The 24,239-nt window shown below is 49.1% G+C and overlaps 1 protein-coding gene across 2 annotated transcripts; it reads left to right on the forward strand.

Annotated features, from left to right (window-relative positions):
• Window positions 1-762: 762 nt before the first annotated feature.
• ADISSP (adipose secreted signaling protein) lies at window positions 763-24,016 on the forward strand. 2 transcript variants are annotated; one of them, XM_063310439.1, is made up of 5 exons: window positions 763-877; window positions 4,998-5,140; window positions 15,461-15,599; window positions 22,296-22,424; window positions 23,812-24,016. In XM_063310439.1, the coding sequence occupies exons 1-5, from the start codon at window positions 859-861 to the stop codon at window positions 23,910-23,912; spliced, it is 531 nt and encodes a 176-aa protein (XP_063166509.1). In that variant the 5' UTR covers window positions 763-858; the 3' UTR covers window positions 23,913-24,016. The 2 variants fall into 2 exon arrangements, with proteins under 2 accessions (XP_063166509.1, XP_063166510.1); XM_063310440.1 differs by having other exon boundaries at window positions 22,302-22,424.
• The last annotated feature ends 223 nt before the right edge of the window (window positions 24,017-24,239 follow it).

Consider the following 24,239-nt stretch of genomic DNA (forward strand, 5'->3'; position numbering starts at 1 on the left):
CATCCTGAGCCAAGGCCGAGCCAGCCACAGTAGAGTAGAAAACTAGCAAGTTTTCCATTTTCCCAGACCTTTCCCACTGGCCTCTAACTGCCTTTTAACCGTACTGCCGTTCGTGCGGTTTTAGATTTTGAACGTCTGCCTGGCAGCTGCCCCGCCTACGTGGTGTTCTCGTTTTGTGTTGACTATCTGATTTTATTGTATCCTTTCCAGTGGTTTTCTTTTTTTAGTGTGCTTTATTGCAGACCACCTGGAAAGCCTTGGCTATTGGTGTTTGTTTGTTTGTTTTGATGGAAAAAAGAAAAGTAATGTGTCACCCAGCTTTTCCAGCAACGGTGCTGTCTCCAGATCAGCGGCGCCCCCAGCAACCAAAAAGTCAAATCTAGGCTGATGTCCCAGGAACCGATATTTCGGAGAGATGCACACACACACACACCCCACCCCAGCATTTTAGATGTAGAGAGGAGCCTTTGGCCAGGAAGATGATCCTGTGGATGACAAGCCTGCTTAGCACCCCAGGAAGGATTCTGCCTCCCGCCTTCCTCCAGCTGTTTCGGCAGACGGCTTTAGCCATTGATTCCTTGAACATCTGTCTGTGCCGCCATGCTCCCAGCAAGCGGTTTGCCCAGTCAGTGAAAGGCAGCCCAATTGAAACAAAACGCTTTGCTGGAAGAGGCATCTCTTCGCAGATCGGGGTTGAGTTCTTACGTTGAAATCTCTCTCTCTCTCTCTCTCTCCTCCCCCCCATTCTCCCCCCCGCACCAGCCTTCTTCCCACAGGCAGCCCGGCCACTTGCTCGAGCATGGCCTGCTGACGGTCGTGGCATTCTGTGCAGCCCCAGAGTGACTCTCGGTGGGTCAGATGGCTACAGCCAACAAAGGTGAGTGCTGTCGCTCGGGGGTGCAGAAAGGGTCGCTGGCCAGCATCCATTTGAGGGGCCCCCAGATGCTCCCCACTTTTTTTTTGCCTTTCGGGTCAGGGCAAGAAGGTCGTCTGATGCATTTCAGATTGATAAGGCACTCAGTTCGCCCTTTAAAGCTGTGGACGCCCCCTCCCCAGTTGGGTGTTGGCCCCTCTTCCGGAGCATGGCTCTTGGATCCAGAAGGAGCGCATCCTTCTGAACCTGGAGGCCCGTTGCCATGGTGACCGTGCAGGAGCATCCTCTTGGTCCTTCTGTGTCAAAGAGGGCTGCTTGGAGAGTGAAACTCAAGAGTTCTTCTGTCCTGGAATAACGATTCCTCTTTGGAGATCTGGCAAACGCCCGCATGGTCTGTTCCAGCTGGATGCTCCTGAAGCGGCCTCCCCACCCCAGCCATTGGCTGCGGTGGCTGGGAGCCATGGAGGTCGTAGTCCCCCGTGTGAAGAGTTCCAGGCAGGGGGCACCGACAGAATGGATCGGCTGTCCCTTGCATCTGAAAAGACGCAGCCTGGGATCTCGGCGAGTTACGTCCAGCTCTTTGGCAAATGCTTCCTGCCTGGTAGAGTAATGGGAATTATTCTAAGGCAGGAGAGAAACCTTAATCGATACGGGAAATTTATTGGCCAATTTATTTCTCCCTCACGCTCCATAGAGCCCATGGAGGGTGGGGCTGAAATACGGCCAAATCCAGTAATAGTGGGCTGCCAAATGGCAGACAGAATTGCTTTTACACTGCTCTCGGAGTTCGGGCATGTCCGCCTGCTGCTGTCTGGGCGTAGGTTGGGGGGACGTTGAGGGGGAGGATCTCACTTAAACCAGCTGCGGAATGCTTGGGTAGGGCTGGGGGGAAGGACTGACTCCCCCAGTTAAACCTAAATGGAGGGAGGGGGGTCCATTTGTTATGCTGGAGCAGTGTTCTCAACCTTGGCAACTTTAAGTTGTGTGGACTTCAGTTCCCAGAATTCCCCAGCCGGCATATGCCGGCTGGTGAATTCTGGGAGTTGAAGTCCACACATCTTAAAGTTGCCAAGGTTGAGAAACACTGCGCTGGAACAAAAGGGTCAGGAAAAGCCCAAGTCCTGAATCGGCACAGCTGGGATGCTCACTGTCCAGGGTTTCGTGCCATGGTTATTTGGGGCAAAAGTCACCTTGAAGAAGAATGGGGTAACCCCTGGACCGTTTGGCAGGCAGACTGGGTGAAAACACGATAAACCGATTGGTATGAACCTCCCCGGTTCAGCCGCCTATTAAAAAGAAATGTTGATTATCCCAGGAACTGTACTAAGTCCTTTATTTTGTTTGTGAGCCTTGCTGGCAATATAGCACAGCCTTCCCCAGCCTGGTGCCCCCTAAGGGTACCTTGGACTTCAGCCCCCATCGTTCCCAATTCTTTCCTCTCATTGGCCAAGCAGGCCGGGAATTGTGGAATGAAAGCCTGGTCATTAAAAGCCGGTGTGAAAACCCAGAAAGGAAGGGCCTGATTAAGCTTGGAGGACTTTAAAGGAAGACCAGACAAGCGCTAGTGACAGCCCCTTGCCAGCCTCAGCTGATGTAAAAAGAGAAGCGGATTAATAATTGGATGGGAGACCAGCAGGAAATCTCGGTGCTAAAGCTGCACTGGGGTGTCAGAAAAAGAGCTGGGAGAAGGCGGTGGCAAACCACTTTCATGCCTGGTGCCAATAAAACTTCCTGGACCTTTTGCAGAATGAAAACCAGCTCTGTGGAGATTTCCATGGATGTTGAAATAAGTCAGTCGATATCAGAGAGAGACTGCCTCCTTAGCCAGCCCCAGGTGCACATGCGTGCATATGACCCACGTGCAGTTCGTGTCTCTTGGCCAGCATTCCCCGTCTGTTAAAATCTCAGAAAAATTGTAACCCCCAGCTGCTGAGAGTGAAAAGGCCTGGGTTGGCAGGAAGGCTTCAACTTCTTTCTTAAGAGTAGGAAAGCGAAGGGCCAAACTTAACAGCCGAGAGGCACATCCTGTATCTTGCAGGGCTGTCTTAATCAAAACCACTACAATGGCACTGAAAAAACCAACTTAAAACCAGTCCTCGCACTTACAACCATCACAGTGTCCCCATGGTCATGTGATCATGATTCGGGTGCTTCGCAACCAGTTTGCATTTACAACCAGTTGCAGCATCCCATGGTCACATGATTGCCATTTTCGACCTTCCTAGCAAGCAAAATCAGTGGTTCGCTTAACGACCATCTTTTAACAACTGCCACAAGAAAGATAATAAAATTGGGTCTGGATTCGCTTAATGACCGCATCGCTTAGTGACCGAAATTCCGGTCCCAATTGTGTTCATTAAGTGAGGACTACCTGTAATGAAGTAATAGCTTGGGTCTGTATGTGTTTCTGCTTTCCTTTCATGCTTCTTGGCTGTGTGTGGGGGGGGCACTGGAATGTATGCGTGGACACACATGCTCCATTCTGGATCATGTGACCTAGAGAGGAGGGAGGGGCTTGGAATGGAGCAGGTGGCAGCATTTCAGCAAAACCCCCACCCTGGAATGCATGGGGGGGTTGGGGGGAGTTTTTGCTCCCCAACCCCTGGCTGGATCCTGTCCATTTTTGAACTTAACTTTTCTTTTACCAGCTTCTCCTGTCACACCAAATTTGGTCCTGCTCTACTCTATTTTTGGAGAGTTCTTCTGCAAATGACAAACTCCTGACCCCTTTCCACATTTTCTTCCCAACCTTTGGGTTGGCTTTGCTGGTTCAGGAGCTGCAACCTCTTGTCAAGACGCCACACGCAGTTCCTGAACCCCATTTTGCACACTCACACGCACACCTCTGCTCCATAAGCCACTCTCCAAAGGTTTGCTGGCTGAGTTCCTCCAGCCCAGGGGGCTGCCGAGGAAAAATGAATTTATGAAAGCCAGTTCCAGAGGCCCTGTGTCAAAGAGGAGGAGGAGGAGGAGGAGGAGGAGGAGGAGGAGGAGGGCAGCCCCAAGCAGAAAGAAATGTCCCTGGGAGGTGTGCAAAAGATTCCAGACTTGAAACAGTGACTTTGAGCACAAAGCATTTTGAATTCAAAGCGTTTTGCAAACCTCCAACTCCCAGAATTCCCCAGCCAGCACCCATCTTAAAGTGGCCAAGTTTGAAAAACACTGACCTAGATGCAAATAATGCCGATTCCCAGCAACTTGACTAGGGTTGGATTTTGAGGACTTTGCTTCGGAATGGGCCAGCTAAAGCGGCAGGGAGCTATCCATCTTAAATTAAATAAATTACGGATTATATTATAAAATTTTATAAATAAAATTATAAAATAAATTAAAATTATAATTTTAATATGCTAAAACATGCAACTCCTGCTACTTGGTTGGAGGGGAGCACAGACATAGCACAAGTGTTGAGAAAGCACCCATTTTGTTTCTGCTGTTTAACTGGTGTTCCTGCTTCGGCAGGTTAGTATGATTTCAGGGGCAACAGCAAGGAGGGTGGGATTTCTGATCAAAGTGCTGCCAACTATCCAATTTTGGCACAGATCTGTAGAAGGTAACTAATTTGTCTTAAGGGGGCTGTTCTCCGCCTGGTCAAGGTTTCCATCGTGTTTCCTTCAACTGCGAAGGAAGATTCACAGAGTTCCTCTTTCCCACACTGGGGTGGAGCAGCCTAGGTGGACTTTCTTGAAAATGCTGTTTTTCATTCAAAACCACTCCTGTTTCAGATACATTTTCATTCCACTATATGGAAAAGCTTCCTGATGGTAAGACCTGTCCAACAGTAGACACCGGTTGATCCATGGAAGTTGTTGTGGGTTCTCCATTTCTGGAAGTTGTTAAGAAGAGTCTGGACAGTCACCTCTTGAGGATGGTTTGATTGGTTCTCCTGCCCATGGCAGCTAGTTGGACTAGATGGGCTTTCCCTTCCCTTCCAACTCTGACAGTCTCTGATTCTGTGGATCCTGGGTTCAGCTGGGACCCACGCTCCAAGCCAGCCCTGGATCTTCTACACCCACAGCGCAACCTTGGACACCTGAATTCAACCAGTGGGCTTCTTGAAGAGCTTCCTGATGTTGGGCAGTGATTTGCTAATCCAGCTGTCATTCTTCTGCTGCTTCCTCAGGTAGCAACCCCAAAGTAGGGGGTGTCCGTTTTTCCGCAACCCAAGTTATGGAAGGAAGTTCCAGCCATGTTCATTTTGATGAGAAGCTTCACGACTCCGTGGTCATGGTCAGTCAAGAGAAAGAGGGGGACTTCTTAGTGAAGGTAAGACTTGGGTAATCTGATCCTTGTCTCTTTGACCTTCCTTCCTTCCTTCCTTCCTTCCTTCCTTCCTTCCTTCCTTCCTTCCTTCCTTCCTTCCTTCCTTCCTTCCTTCCTTCCTTCCTTCCTTCCTTTCTTCCTTCCTTCCTTCCTTCCTTCCTTCCTTCCCCTGATAAGTGGGCAAAGGATTGTCATCTAAGAAAGATGCGAAGAATGGGAAGCCAGTGCAGTAAATAAGTACCAATTTGGAGACAATGTTCTGATCAAGGTTTTGTTAGCATAAAATACGCAATTTTTGCAGTGCTTTGATCCTGGTAAACATTTCAGAACCTTGGCAGGGGTAAAGAATCCAAGCGCACTCTTCAGCTGAAATACTGTTAAAAATAAGAAGTAACCCCAGTCCCACTGACAGTCGGTAGGATATGCAAACTGTTCCTCCTTGACTATATGGGACATTCATTCCTTGAAACGTTGAAAACCCTGTCCATTTACTTTCAACTCTGTTTTCAGAGCTTTAGCTGCTGGCCTTCTACTTCCAGGAGCATTTAGGATTGCAGAATCCTGATACAAGTCAATTATTTTATTGCATCCCCAGATTATGCCTCCTCTGTACGATAAGTTCTTTCCCTAATCAATTGGTTTCCAATCACCCAGTGCTTCCAGGCCCCCAGAGCAAACAGCTGTTTCTAGGAAGTCCAGCTGGATAGAGCAATCTATCGAAAGCCCATGTATCCAGGCCCGCCTCGACAGTTGGGCATTGTAATTAGCAAGTTTTTATAGCTCAGGGAATGACGGGCTTTGTTCACTCTTGCCCTTGGTGCTTGGAATCTGTGCAAGTGAGGAATCAGGGGAGATTTGGACTCTGGTGGTGTTGGGAGCTTCATTTCAGAGATTCTTCGAGTGAGCAGCCCTGTACACGTATCTCACGGGCTTTCTTTCATAAGTCGGGGCTGTGCATGTTGACAGCAGGTGCCAACTTCCTTCTAGACTGCTGTGATTCCTTCCAACCGTGCCTCCTCTGGTCTACCCAGGGGGTTCGGGAGCAGGACGGGTGAGGTTGCATTGGCAGTTTGAGAAGGAAGGGTCTTGGTGAGAGTGCTAGTTGGGAAGAGGCACTTGAGCAGGGCCCAGAGATCTTCGTAAACCTAGGAGGAGAGCAGAGGAGGAATAGAAACCCTGACATAGAGGCCAAGGATAAGGGATGATGCCTGCTTCTCAGTGAGGAATATGGGTTGCCTTGGATGAAATTAAATTCAGAGTTTACCAGGGCATTTGACATAGGCACATGTTCCACTCAACAAGTAGGACACCTTTGTCAACCTGGTGACCTCTAGATACTCTGGACCTGTGGTTCATATAGAACATAGTTGATTAGGCAGTCAACAGGCTGTCATGGAAGACAGGTCAGCAAGGGCTATTGGCCTGGAAGACTCCACATTATCTCTGGGTTGGGGGTTGCATGCTTCCAAATACCACTTGCAGAGAAGGGAAGGTCTCCATCTCATGTTTGCGAGCATCCCAGTAGTTGAGTTGTTTTGGTACCGTTTTCACAAATGTGAGGAGGTCATCAGGGTGAACCTGGCTTGGAGACAGGGTGTCTGAAATAAGTCGTTGCGAGCAGCTGCACATGCCCAGGATGCCATGGGGGAGGGGGGCTTCACTTCCTCAGGTGGGCAGTGTTGATCTGGTGGGGTACATTCTTCACTGATTCCCTAAGGAAATCTAATGCTGGTCAGAAACCTCACTTTCATAAAGCAAATTGCTGAAGCTGGACCCAGAGTCTGCAATATAGGTAGTCTTTGACTTATGACCATTCATTTAGTGACCATTTGAGATTGCAACAGCACTAGAAAGAGCAACTTACGACAAGTCTCGCGCTTACGACTGTCGCTGTGTCCCTGCAGTCACATGGTTGCGATTCAGGTGCTGGACAACTGGCATGTATTTATGACAGTTGCAGTGTCCCGGCGTCACGTGATCACCATTTGTGACCTTCCCAGCCGGCCTCTGACAAGCAAAGTCAATGGGGGAAGCCAGATTTGCTTAAGGACCATGCGATTCACAGCAAAAAGGTCATAAAATTGGGTGTGACTAAATGACCACCTCGCTTAGCGACAGAAGTCTCTGGTCTCAATTGTGGCTGTAAGTCAAGGACTACCTGTACAGTATGAAGGGTAATACTTGGGGATGCAACATGGTTTCTTGGAAGGTCTGCTGGTTGCTTCTGGGTTCTGGTGCAGCTTCTGCTCGCTTTGAGGGGGAATTTCCCAGTGGAAATTCAAGGCTGCCCTTTGGCATCTCAGAAGACGAGGGAAAACGGTGCTTTAGGACTGGGACATCTACGGCGGTCTGACGCCTGCTTCGCTCCTGTGTTGCAAACAAAACAAAAGCGGTATTTTCAAGAGACTCAGGAGAAAAGGTTGCCGCGCCTCTTTTTGGGCATAGATGCGCACGGGGAAAAGCCCTTTTGTGCGCAGTTTCATCCCAAAGGAGACCAGGCTCCATGATCAGTCCTGGAGTGTGGGAAATGTCTGCTTTGCTTGGGGCAGAGAGATCCATCTCTCGCCTGTCTGCAAAGGACTTGCCCCAAGTAGCTTCCCCTCTTCAGGGCACGCGCCAGGAATGTGGCCGTGTGAACCGGCTGCTTCTCCGCAAACAGCATGGGTGCGTGGGTTCGCCACAGCACCGTCTGGTTCAGCCATATTCCATGTGGCAAGCTGTTGGTAAAAATAAGTGCATAAAGCTGAATTTATCTCCGTGCAATGGATTATTATGCCTGCATGCAGACGCCACTCTGGGAATATTACTCCTTCGCCCACAATGAGTCTCTGAGCTTAAGCAGAATATATTGCATGCACCCGTTGATGCGCATCTGTGTGTGTGTCTGTAAGTTTCCATCGTCTCCGATTTCTGCAGCTCACCCCTTTTCCAATTGCATTACTTTCCCTTTTTCGCCTCGGTAAGCCTAATTGCTTCTGGTGTTTGGGATGCAAAAACCCAATTACCCAGATTTCATTCCAGGAACGGTCTGATTGCAGCCGCTGCCTCAGCAGCCTTGACGCTTTGCTTCTTAGGCGTAAAAACCGAGGGGGTGGGAAAAGCCAGGCCCCCGAGGTCGGAAGGGGGGCGCAGGGCGGGGGGTAGCTGGTTCTTCCAGTGGCTCTGCCTCATTTCCTCCTGTCCAATGTTAGGGAAAAAAGCAGACGTTTTCTGCCTGCAGTGCGTCCAGAGGCCCTGGAATATTTATTAGGCTCCACCTGCTCCGCTTTGCAGCCCAGCAGAGGGTTGGTCCCTGCGGACAGGGAACGGGTTTGGAGGGGGAGGGAGCCTTACAGGGACCAATTGGGGTGGGGGGGAGCAGAAGTAAGCGGTGGGTGGTGCCTGGGCCAAAATTGGGTGGAGAAACCCCTTTCCCCCTTCCTCGATAGACCCTTTGTTTGCTTGTTTTTTATGTATAAATTTTATTAAGAGTTTTACAAAGAACATAAAAACTAACACAAATTAATAAAAACTAGGAAAAAGGGAGGGAGGACGGAAGGGGCTTCCGATTTCCTTTGCAGCAAATATAAGTACAGTTACAAAATTACCTCTTACTCGATGGTTACAAAAAAAGTGAGCTTTTTTCTATTATCCAATTTTTTTCTAATCAACAAATCATGAGTGCGTTTTTTTCCATTTCATGCTAAAAGTCTGTAAGGGGTTTCCAGTCAGCCGTAAATGTAGATACTGGATAAACCTTTTGTCTCTCTGATTTCTCTCCTCCGGCCCAGAGGCTGTAGGAAGGGAACAGATGTCTTGGGTCAGAGATCTGAACTGGTCTCCTTCATGTAGGCTAGGCCAGTGTTTCTCAACCTTGGCAACTTTAAGATGTCTGGACTTCAACTCCCAGAATTCTGGGAGTTGAAGTCCAGACATCTTAAAGTTGCCAAGGTTGAGAAACACCAGGTTAGGCATTAATTAGCTGAAAGGCCAGACAGCTTTAAGGCCACAGCTTGCTGACCCTGATGCACTCTGTCTTTCGTAATACTGAAGGTGTGTGAACGCAGTATTAACTTGGTATCGGCAGGAAAATAGCAGACTTGCCTTGGGGCCCGGACTGAGCTCTTAATTGGAGCCAGCGGGAAAGAAGACAGACACAAATGGCTTATTGCTTCATTTCTAAAAGAAAAGGAAGTCTGTACGGAGTGCAGAGCTTCAACAGCATCCTCGTGCCAGAATTACATTTTCCGCCTACAGAAAGGACAACCCCGCTCGAGTGCCCTCAACATCTGCAATGTTGGAGAAGGCTGGTTGGGAGCAACAGATGTTGCAGATGCTCGAATGTGTCTCTCATAATTCCTGGGGATTCGCTGAGCATCACCAATCCCAGTTTGAGAGTTGCAAAAGCAGGGTGCGATTCCAACGAATCTCGAGGGAGGGAAGGCAGGAAATGTCACCATTGGGGAACTGGTGGAAAGTGAGGTAAGATGCAGCAGGGCTGAAATGGGCTGGCCATGATGGAAAAGGGAAGGAGATGTCCTTCCCAGCAGGGGATGCTGGGAAGTGTAGTTAGTAACAACAGAAGGGTCACGTCTGAAGCACGTTTTAGAGGCAGGAAGTGACCCTGCTTCTGTTACTAACTACACTTCCCAGCATTCCCTGTTAGAAAGGGCAGCAGAGAATTATAGTTCAGCCTGCAAGATTCCTTTGGTTTGTTGGAGAGTGATGGTACCTCGAGATGCAACAAGAAACTTTCTGTTCCCTAAAGAATTCCTTTAAAAAAAAATGGAGAACTGGTTGTGCCAGGTTAGACTTTCCATCTTTTCTGTCTGCCTGGAAGCCCTTTCCCAAAGTCTGAGATTGGCCTAGGATGCTCCTGGCTACAAAAAGGCAGGCTGCTGTTTCCTTGAAAGGGCAGGGGGGGGGAGATGCTGGAAACAGCCAGGTGAACTTCAGCGCAGGCAGCCTTGCGTGAGTTTGCTTTTGAAACAAGTCTGCGCTCTGGTGGACCAGGCCAGTTCCTCCTGGAGGGCATTCACCTTCTCCCCGCAAGGTCCTTGACATCCAGTTTATGCTGGAGGGGTGAAGTGATTTGCAGAGTAAAGTTGTTGAGTCTTTTGTTTGTCGTTTTTAATCTGTTTTTCTTGCCCGGGTGAGTGAATGGCTTGTTTTTCTAGCCGCCTCCTTGTAATTTAATGAAGGCAGCCCTGCGAGAGCAGACTGCATTGCTGTTTTGCTAGCCAGTCACTTCTAAAATGCGTTTATTTCCTTGCTGAAACAATCTAACAATTCTTTGCAGTGTGTAGCGTAGCGCTCAGCATGCAGTCAAAGACGATGTTGAAGGATAGCCGATCCACCTGTGGGGTCGTTGTGTGTATATAGCAGAGGGATCAACAAAATAGAAGAAAAATTACAAGACCAAAGATAATTTAAAAAACCTACATGAAAGCATCAACAATACAAGCCCCACACAGTTTGGGAGTGTGTTTATTTATTTGTGCAGTTCATCTCCTCCTCCATCTTCACTGGACCCTAGGGGGCTTATTAAAATAGCAATGATATAAAATAACATTTGAAAATTTCAATAACACAGTTATAGCAATTACTCTGTAATAATAGGAACATCATACAGAGCTACGTAGGAGAGAGATGTACATACAACCACAGACACGCATGCTGCCCCTAAATTTGCAGTCCAAATTTTGCAACACAGAATTTTAAACACCTGCTTTCAGTTTTCCATCTTAAAGTGGCCAAGTTTGAAAAGCACTGCTTTAAACACGTTATGGACGAAAAAGGCCCTGGCATCAGGGTTGCTCCTATTACCAATTTTATCATAGTGTCCCCATCGCAGTCAGGAAGGTTTCAGCTCCTCTAAAGTAGTGCAGGATAGAAGCAGCAGAGAATGACTTTTATAGTCCGTTCTTAAGGACGTAACCAAAATACGTTTAAAACTAATTTTTGTCCCAGGAAGAGTTCCAGGCCGGCTCACCGAATTCAGATCTCAAGCCCTTTCAAGACTTCCAAGGGAGCCGGACGAATCTGATAGAGTTTTGTGCAACTTAAATTTCTCTAGTTTTAAGCGTGCGGGTGGGTTCACACCCTGGAGGGATGAGGTCTCAAGAGGTTAACAGGAGCAATGGCACTCTGGCACTCGTCACATCTGAAGCCACCTTAGAACCCATGGCTAGGTCTTTTGCAGAAATCTAGCGCAACTCTGAGCAAAGGGAATTAATGCTTTCAATTTCCTGAAATTCAAGTCAGGCTCAACTCCTTGTGGCTGCAGAGCGTCAGGGCGTTTTTTCCTGCAGTAATATGAAGGTAGTTTGTCAACGCTTCCTTTTTAACTCAGACGAGCCTACGACCTGAGGCTTTCTTAAAATGGTCTCCCATTAAGCCAAGGCTGGCTGGGGGCTGCTCTCAAACCTTAAACTGACTGTATCTATTTGTGTGTTTAAAATGTGGGTGATCAAAGCAGGGGAACGCAGGGGGCAGATCAAGGACCAGACATTCTCTTCGGCTGTTTCAGACATTAAGAGAGAGAATGTTTAAGGGAGAAATGACATGGCCAAAATTCAGCTAACGTTCACTCCGTTTTTGCAAGTTCCAGAAAATGTTAATTAATTGCTTTAACTATACAAATATCCAAAAAGTGATTTATCCTTGGGATGTTTAAGTCTCCATTGTACTGATCCTAGCATAGGGTTTTGTTTTTTTAAAAAATAATTGAGTATAAAGAATGGTTTCCTGTGCACAAAGCCAAGTAATAAATAATGTACTGGAAGTGCTTGAAACAGGAGTGACATTTGAAGGAAGAATAATCATTGCATTGCAGCTATTTTGCCAAAGCAATAATAAACTAAGATATTAACCACACCTTGTTTTGTTTTTTTTTGCAAGCAGAGTTTGTTTGGCCAACTGTCCTTCAGAATAATTACTCCTAAACAAGGGTGTCGGGGGGAGGGTGTGTAAACTAAACTGAGCAGTAGATTTTTTTATTTCAACCCTTTATCTGTATTGATGAAGACTGCAGACAATTGATCAAGGTTGACTTCCAGATCTGCTGTTGCATGAAACGTATTCAGTGTACACTGTAAGTGAATTCTCTCCCTCTTGGGATTTTGAAAAAAAACAACCAGTTCATTTGCAAACAGATTTATGACACAATAACCTATTTAAAATTAAGCCCCTGAAGAGTCGTATTTCTCCTAATACACGCACATCCGTCCTTCTGTAATGTGATTAAACACATTAGGGGGGAAGTGGCATCTGGGTTTATGGCCTTGGTTGATTTGAAAGGTCTGCGTGTCTGCACTGTTAATACAGATCAGCACTTAGGCTGGGAGACATCAGAATGATGGTTGCTGTGAAGTCATGTCCAAATTCCATTTCCAGTAGCAATCTTTTGAGAAATCGGCATCGAAATACTTCAAAGACGTCCAAAGTCAGCAGTGCGAGTCCAATGTTATTTTGCTTAGCATGATATAAAACCATTTATTAGGCACATTTTAATTGCATCGGCTATATTTCCTGTAGGGAGAAATCCAGATGTATCCAGGGACATTATAACTACTGCAAAACGTGCTTAGTCTATTAGTAAAACAGTAGGTCTTCTTTTTCCCTCTTGACTGAACAGACCAATAGGGCCACTACAATGACATCTGTGGATGTCCTTACGTGGTTTAGAAATCACAAAAAGCTTCGTTTATTTCAAAAATTCAAGTTTATGAGCCTGTAAATATCTTAATATACAGGTAGTGGTATTTGTTTTTTTTAAGAAGTTGCAGTACGCATTACAGATTGTTAAACTGGCTGTGACATTTCATCATCTGTCATTGCTGAAGATAATTTCTCTGCTCATCAGTTAATTTGGGGAATTTAGGCTTCATTATTTAGGAGTGGTTAGTATTTTTGAGGTTACTACATGCATAAACAGAAGAATAATATTCTATAAAAAGATTCTGTATTATTAGATAAGGGGGTCTTCCTTCTTCTAGCACCAGACTTTCTGCTATATAATCACAAGCCCTGTTTTATTGTTTTCTAACCACAAAATGATGTTAACAAATAACTTCAATTTCAACTACATTTCAGTACATTTTCTGTTCGTTTCCGCGTTTATCAGTGCTTTTTGCATGTGTCCTTCGTGCTGTTCCCTTTCCCCTTTTTTATGAGACATAATGGATTTCTGGTCTTTCAGCCTGCACTTTAAATATTTTATAGTCAGTGCCTGGAAGCAAAGTTGAGAGGGAAGAGAAGGAGGTCCTACCCTAGCACAGTGTTTTTCAACCTTGGCAACTTTAAGATGGGTGGACTTCAACTCCCAGAATTCCCCAGCCAGCCATGTTCCAGCCAAGCCCCTTTGGGGCAGGGAGGGTGGCATGGAAAGCATGATCTGGTGAAGTCAGATTTGCAGTACAAGGCTAGATGGGATGTAAGCACCAGTCGAGGAACGCAAGAGCCATTAAGGGAGGAGAAGGAGGAATTTAGTCCTGGGAAAGGGGAAAGTGTGAGAGAGAAACTCAAAAGAACCTTGCCTTGATTTTGTTTGGTATAAGACGGAGTAGTGAAAAACTCTGCCAGGCTTTCAAGTTTCTGTTATTACACCCTCCAACTACAAAGTAACATCCCTGGAGTTCTAGGGTGGCTGTTTCCTGACCTGGCCTGCCTTTAAAGGCTGTGCCAAATACTTTAGCCTCTGACGACTTCAAACAAGATGCAGCTGTCCCCTTGGAATATTCTGCTGAGAGAGAGCATTGCATTCTCCCTGGAGGGCCTCTGTGCATTCCTCTACCTTGGTGATTCTGCAATCTATAATGATTGCTATCAGCCAGCAATCTTTCACCAGAAGCAGAAAGAGGAATAGAAAACATTAGATAAAGTAGAATAAATTCAAGAAAAGGCTTGTGCACAGATACCTCCTTTACGCGTCACTGTACCGACTTAAGAAACATCTTGATAAGGAGTTGTTCATTTCTGGGGCCCAGGAGGAAAATATGAGCAAAAAATGGAATCACAGGAAGAAAGGCTGGGCTGGGTGAGACCTAAGACTATCCCATTTAGTCTGGCCAAGCAGGAGTAGGGCAGAACGCCCCACGGCTGGAGCATTTCTCTCCACCCTTACCCTTCAGGAACACAGTGAAGAGCCAGGTTGCTTCTAACCCTGAGTGAATCACGCTGTCCTTGTTAAGTGCTTCCCCAGGCGCTGCAGCTGTTCCTCATAGGAGCCACGTACCCATCACTGTTGTGGCGGCTATTTTCTGTCTCTTTCCCAGTTCTCCTTTTTGAGAAAGGGCACGCTCTATTCCAAGCGTGGCCACCAGAGACCTTACATCAGGTGTGTCCAACCCGTGGCCCACAGGTCACATGTGGCCCTGAACAGCTAGTAATGAGGCCACCCCATGCTTTTATATATTTTGTGTGTGGCCCAAGACAATTCTTCTTCGCTCAGTGTGGCCCAGGAAACCAAAAGGTTGGACACCCATGCTTTACATAAAGCCGTTCGATTCTTGGCATTGCTAGTTTTGATCCCTTCCCTTTGGGATCCTTAGCACAAAGCTGACCATTTTCACGCAACCAGGCTGACATTTTCAGACAGCTGCATGATAACCCTGAGACCCCTTTTGGGATCAGTTACCCAAAGATGCCCGTGTCTGTGTGAGATGAAGCATTCCTCCCAAATGTGCATCGTTTTATACTTCCATAAACAGATTTGCATTTGTCATTTCAAAGCCCATTTTCCCAAATTGTAGATGATCTGTTTAGAGCCCTTTGCTTTCCCTTTTTACAGGTAGTCCTCGACTTATGACCGTTCATTTAATGATGGTCTGAAGTTACGACGGCCTCAGAATGGGTGCTTTATGGCCTGTAAAGCACTCCTGAGCACTGTAAAATGTTGTACCCCCACATGGTCACATGATTGCATTTTGGGCACTTGGCAACCGGCTCACATTTATGACCAGTTGCAGTGTCACATGATGGTGTCTTGCGACCTTTTTTGCGGTTTTCTCCAGCAAATCCCATTGGGGAAGCTGGATTCGCTTAACAACCCATGATTCGCTTAACAACCACCATAAAATGGTGTCTGGTCACATGGTGCCTTGACTTATGACTTACGATGGAAATTCTGGTCCCAATTGTGACCGTAAGTCGAGGACTACCTGCATTTTGCTCACACTGAATAATTTGACGGGGACAGACTTAGCCAGCTCCCTTCTTTCAGCAGGCTCAGTGGCACCAGTTCTCCCAGTCTTAAGTGCAGAAGCACAGCTGGAGTCTTGCATTTGGCTACTCTGGAGCTCCTCTTGGACGTGACGTTGCTTCTCCCTGTACCTCTCCCGTTAGGTTGGGTTCCTGAAGATCATGCACAAGTATGAGATCACATTTGTCCTGCCTTTTGTGCAACTGCTGGGGAAGGACATTTATGCAGCGCCTCTGACGAACCTGAACCTTACAGTGACCAACATCACGCTGGCATCTGAAGGTAAGATCTCATGGCTGCTGTGGAAGAGAGAAGGCTTTTCTTGAGACAACCGCTGGCTTCCCTTCGCCCTGAACCTCCGTGTCTGGCAGCATCTGCAGTGCCATGATTTCCTGTGTTTTTCACTCCCCCGGGTAGTTCCTGTCCTCCCCATCTCCTTCTGTTTTCTACGCCGCTTTGCAAGGACCACCAACACAGTAGCAATTCCTGGTTGGGCGTATTGCACACAGTGTGGAACTCTAGTCTGCACGGGCCCAAAGTAAGGGGTATTAAGCTCCAGTTCCTGCTGCCCTAAAGCTGGCTGACCCCACCAGGGGGAGCAGTGGCTTCTGCAGCCCAGCTCGTCTCCCGTGCCCTCCCTCCCTTGACCCCAGAACTTGGCTGGAACAGCAGTGCTCACAGCCGATTGGGGATCCACAGCAGGTACAGCTCCCGTGGATTGTAAGGCCTGATTTACTGAGACCGTCAGCCCAGGAGGAATGGTGGATCTCGCTGCAGCAGGTTGGGAGGGTTGGGATGAGGACTCCAGGGCCAGAGGTCCTGAACAGCTGGCCCTGACCTCAGCTCGGAATCAGCTTGGGGCTTACAGCCAACCTTCCCCATCCCAGACTCAAGGTCCTGTTTGACAAAGAGCATTCTTGGGTATGTCCTCCTGGAGAGAACCAGCTGGAAATCCAACTTGACCAATAATTTGCAAGAGAAGTGCATATAGCTACTGGTCAACCATCAGACAGGAGGTGATTGTGGTGTTGGACTAAGGCTAGGGAGATCCTGATTCAATCCATCCCAAGCTAGGAAGCCAAAGAGTTGACTTTGGGCCCCTCATTCTCTCTCAAGCCAGCCTCCCTCACTGGGTTGTTGTGGGAATTTTAGAAAGGGATGGGGCACCTCCATGTAAGAATGCCTGGAGAGTTCTAAAGTAGCCAGCAAGTAAGATTCCAGTATGTGTACAGGTAGTCCTTGGGTTATGATGGCAATTGGGACTGGGATTGCCGTCACTAAGTGATGTGGTCATAAAGCGCAATGTCACATACCCACATTGCTGAGCAATGGCAGTCCTGGTTGCCGTTGTAATTCCAAGATGTGGGGTCATTAACCGGGAAGCAGCAGGAGTCCCAGGTAAGGAGTGCAGGGGTGCCACGGAGGGGTGTGGGAGGTCCAGCGCAGGCTATGCACAAGTGAAGGGAAGCTGGGCGCTGCATATGTGCAGGGAAGCCAAAGCGACCTGTGACCTTCCCTGCTGGCTTCCCCATTGACTTTGCTTGTGGGAAGCTGGCAGGGAAGGTCACAAAAGGTGATCTCGTGACCTTGGGACGCCGCAACCATCGTAAGTGCAAGCCAGTTGCCAAGCACCTGGATCGTGATCATGTGACTGCAAGGGTGCTGCGACAGCCAGAACTTTGAGGACCGGTCATAAGTACCACTCATTCAGCACCATTGCAACTTCAATTGGGCACTGAATGAGTGGTCAGTAAGCAAGGACTTCCCATAACCTAGAGAAAGTATCTTCCATGAAGAGATGAAACTCTTTGTGGCCAGGTTGCTTCCGGGAGTTGGGCAACTCTGCTTCTTTGACATCCTACCAGAGTCCACCCTCTTGTAAGATGTCCACTTGGACATCCTCCGGGTGTTTTGAACCCCGGCCCTCATTGTCCTGCGATGGCACAGCCGAACACTTTCTGAGCATCTCTTCACCAAGGTACGTGAGGAGCAGACGGTTTTCCTCCCAGGAGCACACTGACACACCCTGTGGTTTTCCATTTCTGGATTTCCTCTTTTTAATTTTAACCCTGCTTTGTTTATCTTCAATACTACTGCTTTTGGGGTGGTCGGGCTGCAGGTTTAACTCCACAAAACATTTACTCAAAAAGTCCTGCCCGCTCAACTCAGATCCATTTCGGCCCCCCAGGAGCACATCAATAAACCCATCTTTGGAGGGTTTCCAGATGTTACGGGCTACAACCTGCACTGCCCCTCACCATCAGCTCTGTTGGCTGGGGCCTCTGAGAGTTCAGCGGTATCGGAGGGGGACAGATTTCCCAACCCTGAGACACCATGCTTCCGTTTTGGGACCTTTCCTCTTCCCAAGAGGGCATGATTCCTGAAAATCACCAGGCTGGCTGAGTGGGAGGAGAAGAGAAGAATGGAGAAGAGTCCCCAGTGGCGGTTGGAGACCACACCTCCCTGGGTTTGGAAGAAAGGAATGAGGAAAAGCTGAAGGCAGCTGGGAAGAAATAAAGGACTGGAGCGGAATTAAGAGACCCACAGTCTTCCAGTAGCCCCACATGGGAGCCGCAGTGGAGAGAGCTCATTCCAGACTCTGTCAAGGGAGGACTGGAGGCGGAAAGGCACGTGTTGAAGGTATGCAAAGCCGGGGGCTGGCCTCAAGAGGAAGCCAGCCTCACCCTCCACCCGGCCCCCAGCTTCTGACATCTTCAAAAGAATTCCAGGTTGTGCACACTACATTCTATTTTTTTTTAATCCACCCCCAATCAGGACCTTCGTGCTTGAGTGCCACGGTGCCTAGAATACCACCCCTCTTCCTTGAGTGTTTTTCCCTCTTTAATTACAGTGAGGGTGTTCAAATGGCTTATGATTTTCTAAGTCCTTCTTTGCAAGTTGGCCACCCGGGAAGGCAGTGCATTGTGGTTTTCCGCTAAGGGCCGTGTTTCCCTTCCTAGCATCCTCCTCTTCGTTGGCGTCTCTATTGTCCACAGTCAGGGTAGGGATTACCCATTTCCCAGCTGGTGCTTATTTAAACCCCTGGTTGCCCTGTGTGGAATGACACCTCGGCTCAGCAGAGAGTTTTGCTTCTGTTCCTCTGAGCTGGGCAGAATTCTCCCCTGCAACGACTGCGCACACACACACCCCCAGACAGAGAGGGCCCTTTCTTGTTTTCCAGCCTACAGAAAAGGAAGTGAGCAGCACATAGTTTCCTTTGTGGGCCTAAAGCAGTGTTTTTCAAAGCTGGCCATTTTAAGATGGGGGGACCTCAACTCCCAGTATTCCCCAGCCCCCCATCTTAAAGTGGCCAGCTTTGAAAAACACTGGCCTAGAGCTTCATGCCCAGTTGCGATCAAAACAATTCCTGGAAGGCTTTAAGAAAATGCACTTGCAGGTTGCTGATCTTTCCTAAGCCTGCAAGCAGACACACCACTAACCTGTGTTTTGCCCCCTTTCCCTTGTAAGACATGATGTTCTCATGCCCAGGGCGCCTTTTCTGTTGCAGAGTCCTGGGAAATTGCCTGAGTTGGCCATGATTAGATAAGATTCAGTTGGTAAGATTGGGCTCTTACCTAATCAAAGTTTTGTGGTTTAGGGAAACATTTTTGCAGATCCGCACATTCTGGCATCTGGACATTCGCTTCTCTGGCTTTGTCTTCCTCTTGGGCAAACAAGCGATTGCTTGCTGGGTAGCTATTGTGCAGGCTGTCAACAGGGATGCCGTTGGAAATAGATGAATTCAAGTTCCCATCTTCCCCCCGAGGGATGCAGACACCTCTTAAATTTTGCACCTGCCAATCTGGGAAGCTGGCTTGGGTCCATGTGTGCACTCTTCTTCAAGGAAAGAGGATAGAAGATGGATGTCTGACTCCAGTTTATTACGCTGTTTGAACAAAGCCACAATGGGGATTTATTAGGGATGATCTCTTGTCTTAGTCTCAAGTGGAAAGGCAGGCGGCTTGAGCACCGAAGCCATCAGATTCCTGGAAAGTCCTCCCTGGTGCTCCTCATTTCAGGCTTAGAGCCAGGAGACAGTGGCTTACACCAGTGTAGCATACTCCAGGCTTATGGTCTTGATTAGGTATCCTCAGTCAATCCTGCTGAGGTGACAGATCATTCTGCTAATTATTTTAAGCACTGCTTTTGTGCCACATAAGACGCACGATGAATGTGGGTTTGGTCTGATTTGATGGGAAGATGCTGCATGAGATGAAATTCAGCAGGAGTTAAAGAGGGGCTGTGCCCTGAGGGATGGTTCCTGGCATCATCCGCTGAACCTGAAGCAGGAGCAAGAAAGGCGTCCAACATGGGCCCTGGATCCAGTCCTACTCCAGCCTTCCTTCTTGAGAAAATGGTAGGGCAACAATTTCGAAGAACTCAGGAGGATATGGATTACCCAAACCCATGGCAGTGTTGATGCAGGCCTGGGGAAGGGGCAGAACCCTCACTGGTTGCTCTCATGGATGACCTTTGGTGGGAGCACAATGCTCCTTGTTCTGCCAAACCTCTCAGTGGCCTTCAAGGGTGTTGACCACAGGATCCGTCTGGACCACCTGTGAGGGTTGAGAATTGGAGACCCCATTTTGTGACAATTCCATCCCTACCTTAGTGGGTGAATCCAGTTGCTGGTGGCAGGAAGGGAACAGTCAGGCTTGGGGCATCCCATTGTGGTTTGTTCCAGGGCCTGGTCTTCTCTCCAGTCCTCTAACATCTATGCGAAGCTGCTGGGAGAGGTTGCCCACCGGTTTGGGGTGAGGTATCAATATGCAGATGTTGCCCAGCTGTGTATCTCCACCATGGAAGATCATTCTGGTACCCTTAACTAGATGGATTCAGGAGGTAGAAGCTTGCCTGAGGAGCAGATCTCGAGACCTGGGCTGGGAAAGGTTTCTCCAGGGGCATCTTCTGAGACACAAGATGCCCAGAACAGATCTTCCTTGTTTCACTGATCATATGGGCAATGACAACAGGAGGAGGAACAGAGAACAGAAGGCATAGGGCTGTAGCTCTGGTGCTCCCATCATTCTCCTCAAGCTTCCCTGACATTCTTGAGTCTGAAGCCAAGACCCTAGTAAGCCTGCTCCATCCTGACAGCAGCTCTCCCCATCCTGGTGCCCTCCAAATGTTGGACCTGAGTTCTCATCCTTCACCAGCATCACAGCTTCAGAGTTTAGTAGAAGGGTCCCATGTTGGCTGAAGTCTGCTTAGGGGTTGCCAGCTTCTGCCCTATCCTGACCTGCTGCTTTGCAGCAACCACCCCTGCCAATCCATCACCCCGTCCTCCTCCCTCTGCTCTGCACTGCACCAGTATGAATTCGGGCCGCGTCCGGATGAGGTCTTTCGGCCTCTTTCATATTCATCTCTTGCCTGCTTTGAAAAGCTTGTGTTTTGGGATGCCAGGAGTGATGCAGCTGTTTTGGGGGCGGGGGGAGGGAACGTGCCTAGTGTGCAAACACCAAAGACTGAACTCACTATAGCTGAGAAGATCTTACTTGCACAGAATTACCGCAAGTCAGTGGAGACCCTCCATGGTTGGGAAAAGACCCTTCTCCACGGCACACGGTGGGGAAAACAATTGGAGGCATCATTCCTGCGTTTTGAAGGTACCAAGGACAGACACTGTGGCCGCCGCCTTCTCCTCCTCCTCCTCCTCCTCCTCCTCCTCCTCCTCCTCCTCCTCCTCCTCCTCCTCCTCCTCCTCCTCCTCCTCCTCCTCCTCCTCCTCTGCCGGGGCCTGCTGTCAGGGTTCTGCCTCCTGAGTCTACTCACGTGCAAGCAGTGCGCAGCTCATCCCCTTCCCCCACGGTGCACGTGCTACAGGGAGCAGGCCGACTTCCTGCAACATTTTGCTGTGATTCAGATGAGGACCGTTTGGTGCTGGGCCCCTTGAGGGCCAGTGCAGCTTCTGTTTTGGGATGTGGCGGTTAAAGATCGTCCCACGCTGCGGTGGGGGAGGGAGGATAATTACGATGCAGGGAGCATCGTCATTCCTTGCCAGGAAGCTCCATGTTCTCCAGTAGGGAACGACTAGGATGACATTACATTTTTTTCCTTTTCTCTAAACACCTTTTTGTGTGGCGGGGGGGAGCGGAACCCTCGCTGTACATGAATGTGTGCCGTGCGGCCTTCCGGAGCTCACCGGACTACATCTCCCATCATCCCCACCAGGCGTGGCCAGCAGTGAAGCTGCTGGGTGGGCAAACTCCAGCAGCCTTTGGAGGACTTCAGCAAAGTTTAAGCAGGTCTGTTTTTGCACCCCTCCGGTTAGCGTCAGCAGCGCAAACGGAAGAAATGCAGCGGGGCCAGGCTCAGAGGAAGAGGGAATCCGTTTTCCAGCAGGAGGGCTGTATTCCAGGCTGGACCGAATGGGAGAGGAGGGTTAAGAAAACCATCTGTAGGTAGGGGCTGGGGGGGAGTCAAGTTTACAGGCTTTGAATGTGGAAGTTGCCTCCTTGTCGCCTTTTACGGATAGTCCTTGCTTAATGACCATTTGTTTAACGACAGTCCGAAGTTACGACAGCCTCGGAAAAAGTGCTTTATGATCTGTACTCACAACTGTCCAAGTCGTCACACCACCCCCGCAGTCATGTTATCGCAATTTGGGCACTTGGCAGCTGGCTCACATTTATGACCAGTTGCAGTGTCTTGCAGTCCCGCGATCACAATTTGTAACCTTTTTTGCCAGTTTCCGGCAAAAAACATACGTCGCGGAAGCTGGATTCACTTAACAACTGTCGTAAAATTGGGTCCGGTCCCATGGTGACTCACTTAATGACCAGTTTTCTGCTCCCCGTTGTGGTCATTAAGTGAGGACTACCTGTACTTCTGGTAGCCTTTTCCCCCTCCTTCTCTGTCTCCTTCTAAAACCTCTTGGGGGTCATTTTGGAAATCCTGGCTCAGTGAGTTCCCCCAGTTGGTCTTTTCTGTGCCAGCCTGGAGGGTCCTTGACCACGTTGCCCTTTCTTGCCCCCCCAGCTACAGGCTACAGGGTCAAGTGCGAGTATGTGGCCCACAAAGAAGGTGTCCTTCGGGAAGAAATGGTCCTTTGCAGCAAGACCAACAGCAATGCCAGCATCAGAGTGGTTGTGCAAGCCCGGGTGATGGGTAAGGCTCTGCTTTCAAAGGAGCGCTGCCACGTTTCATGCTCGCGGTCTGGGCACACACACACACCCTGCGCTTTGCTTTCGTGCCTGTCTGCATTTCCTCTCCGAATCTCTCAAGGCCTGGTTTAATATCCTGTTTTTGCAAAGGGGTGACGATGCCCAGGAAATTAAACTTGCCGGCGGTGCCTTTGACCGTATCTCCGGGGGTTAGTTAATCTTCTGAGCCGAAGGTGGCAAGAGATGTTTTCCTGAGCCATCAAAGCCAAGATCGAAGGAGACAAGGCACTGGGGCGGGGTTAAGGGTTAAGACACCCCTCAGGATGTGCCATAAAACCAAATGCGCAGCAAAATAGATTCTGTTGCTGAAGCATCGGGGCCCCCCATAAATGCAGTTTCCCTAGGGGAGGGCTGTGCAATCACCCTCCAGGTGGGCAGAACCAGAGGGTGGCCTAGATGACCTTTGGGGTCCCTCCAACCACACAGTTCTGTGATTCTGGGGTAGCATTATTTTCTAGAAGCCATGGGGAGCATTTGCTGGTTTCAGCATCCTTGGCTGCCCTTCCTTCCTTGCTGGTAGGGGTGAGACCCTCTTCCTTCCACAACCCGCTTTTGCCCACATCTGGCTGTTCCTCGGGCTCCTGATTCCAGGGAGGAAGCAGGCTTTCCCTAGATTCTGGGGACCCACTTAAGATTTGGGAAACCCGAATCTCAAGAGCCACAATGGCTCATAAAAACAGAGGAGTGTTAGTCGTTATTGTGAGAAAACGTGGTCAGTCCATAGATCTGCTGGCCTCGGAAGTTTACTGCTAGATGCCCATTCTGGGCTGGTTAACCAGTCCCTGACGTTTCTCTCTCTCGACTGTCTGGGGGAGGGTGCGGCCCCTGCAAATCAGTATCCCTCCCCGTCTCTGAGCAATTCCTCCAGAGTTTTTCTCCCCTGCGTAACCTCTTTTTTCAGGGTGCTTGAGAATTTCTTTCGAACTTCCCTGCCAAGTGGTTTCGGAGCTCATGTTATTATAGGAGATGGCCATTGCTTCGGGCTGGGTTCTGGGACTCCACCCCTCTGCAGCCTCCCTGCGTGCCTGCATTAAGGCCCCAACAGATGGGTTTTGAGGTCCCTTTGCACAGCAGGGGAGACAAGGGAGCGCGGGAGGAGCGTTAGATGGCTTTTAAGAACGACGGTTCTGAACAGCGATGATGGCTAAGTGGATCCTCCATGTTCAGAGGCTGTCCACCTGGGGATGCTTGCAGAGAGGGCTTGCGGGCATGCTGGAGATCTCCGCTTGCAGGAAGCAAGATGCCCAGCAGAAGAGGGGCCCTGCCAAATGCCCTCCCGCTTCTCTGCACATTTCCCCTCCCCTTTAAGTGAACGTTCCCTTGTCTTGCAGACCGGCACCATGGCACGCCGATGCTGCTGGACGGCGTGAAGTGCATCGGGGCCGAGCTGGAATACGACTCTGAGCAGAGCGAATGGCCCGGCTTCGACTAGCCAGGATTGGCCCCCTCTACTGCAGACCCCAGCGCCTTCCCGGGGTCCTCTATCCATATATATATTTTCCGGTTAAGCTTGAAATAAAAAAAAAATGCCATCTCTGCTGTCCGCTGGCTGCCAGATGCAGAGCGCTCTTCTCGTGTGCCGGTCCGCTGGTGCTTGTCTTGTGGGGCTGGTCCTGTGCTTTCCTCCTGCCTCAACCCCCACCCCCGCCATTACATCTAGAATAAACCCTTTGTAGCCTGTGGTTTGGACGGGAAGAGGCGCTGCCGGCGAGGCACGGATCCGATTCTGTAGCCTCGGTTCTTCCAGCGGCAGCCGTCA

The sequence above is a fragment of the Candoia aspera genome, chromosome 8 (assembly GCF_035149785.1).
Source record: "Candoia aspera isolate rCanAsp1 chromosome 8, rCanAsp1.hap2, whole genome shotgun sequence".
Lineage (NCBI taxonomy): Eukaryota > Metazoa > Chordata > Lepidosauria > Squamata > Boidae > Candoia > Candoia aspera.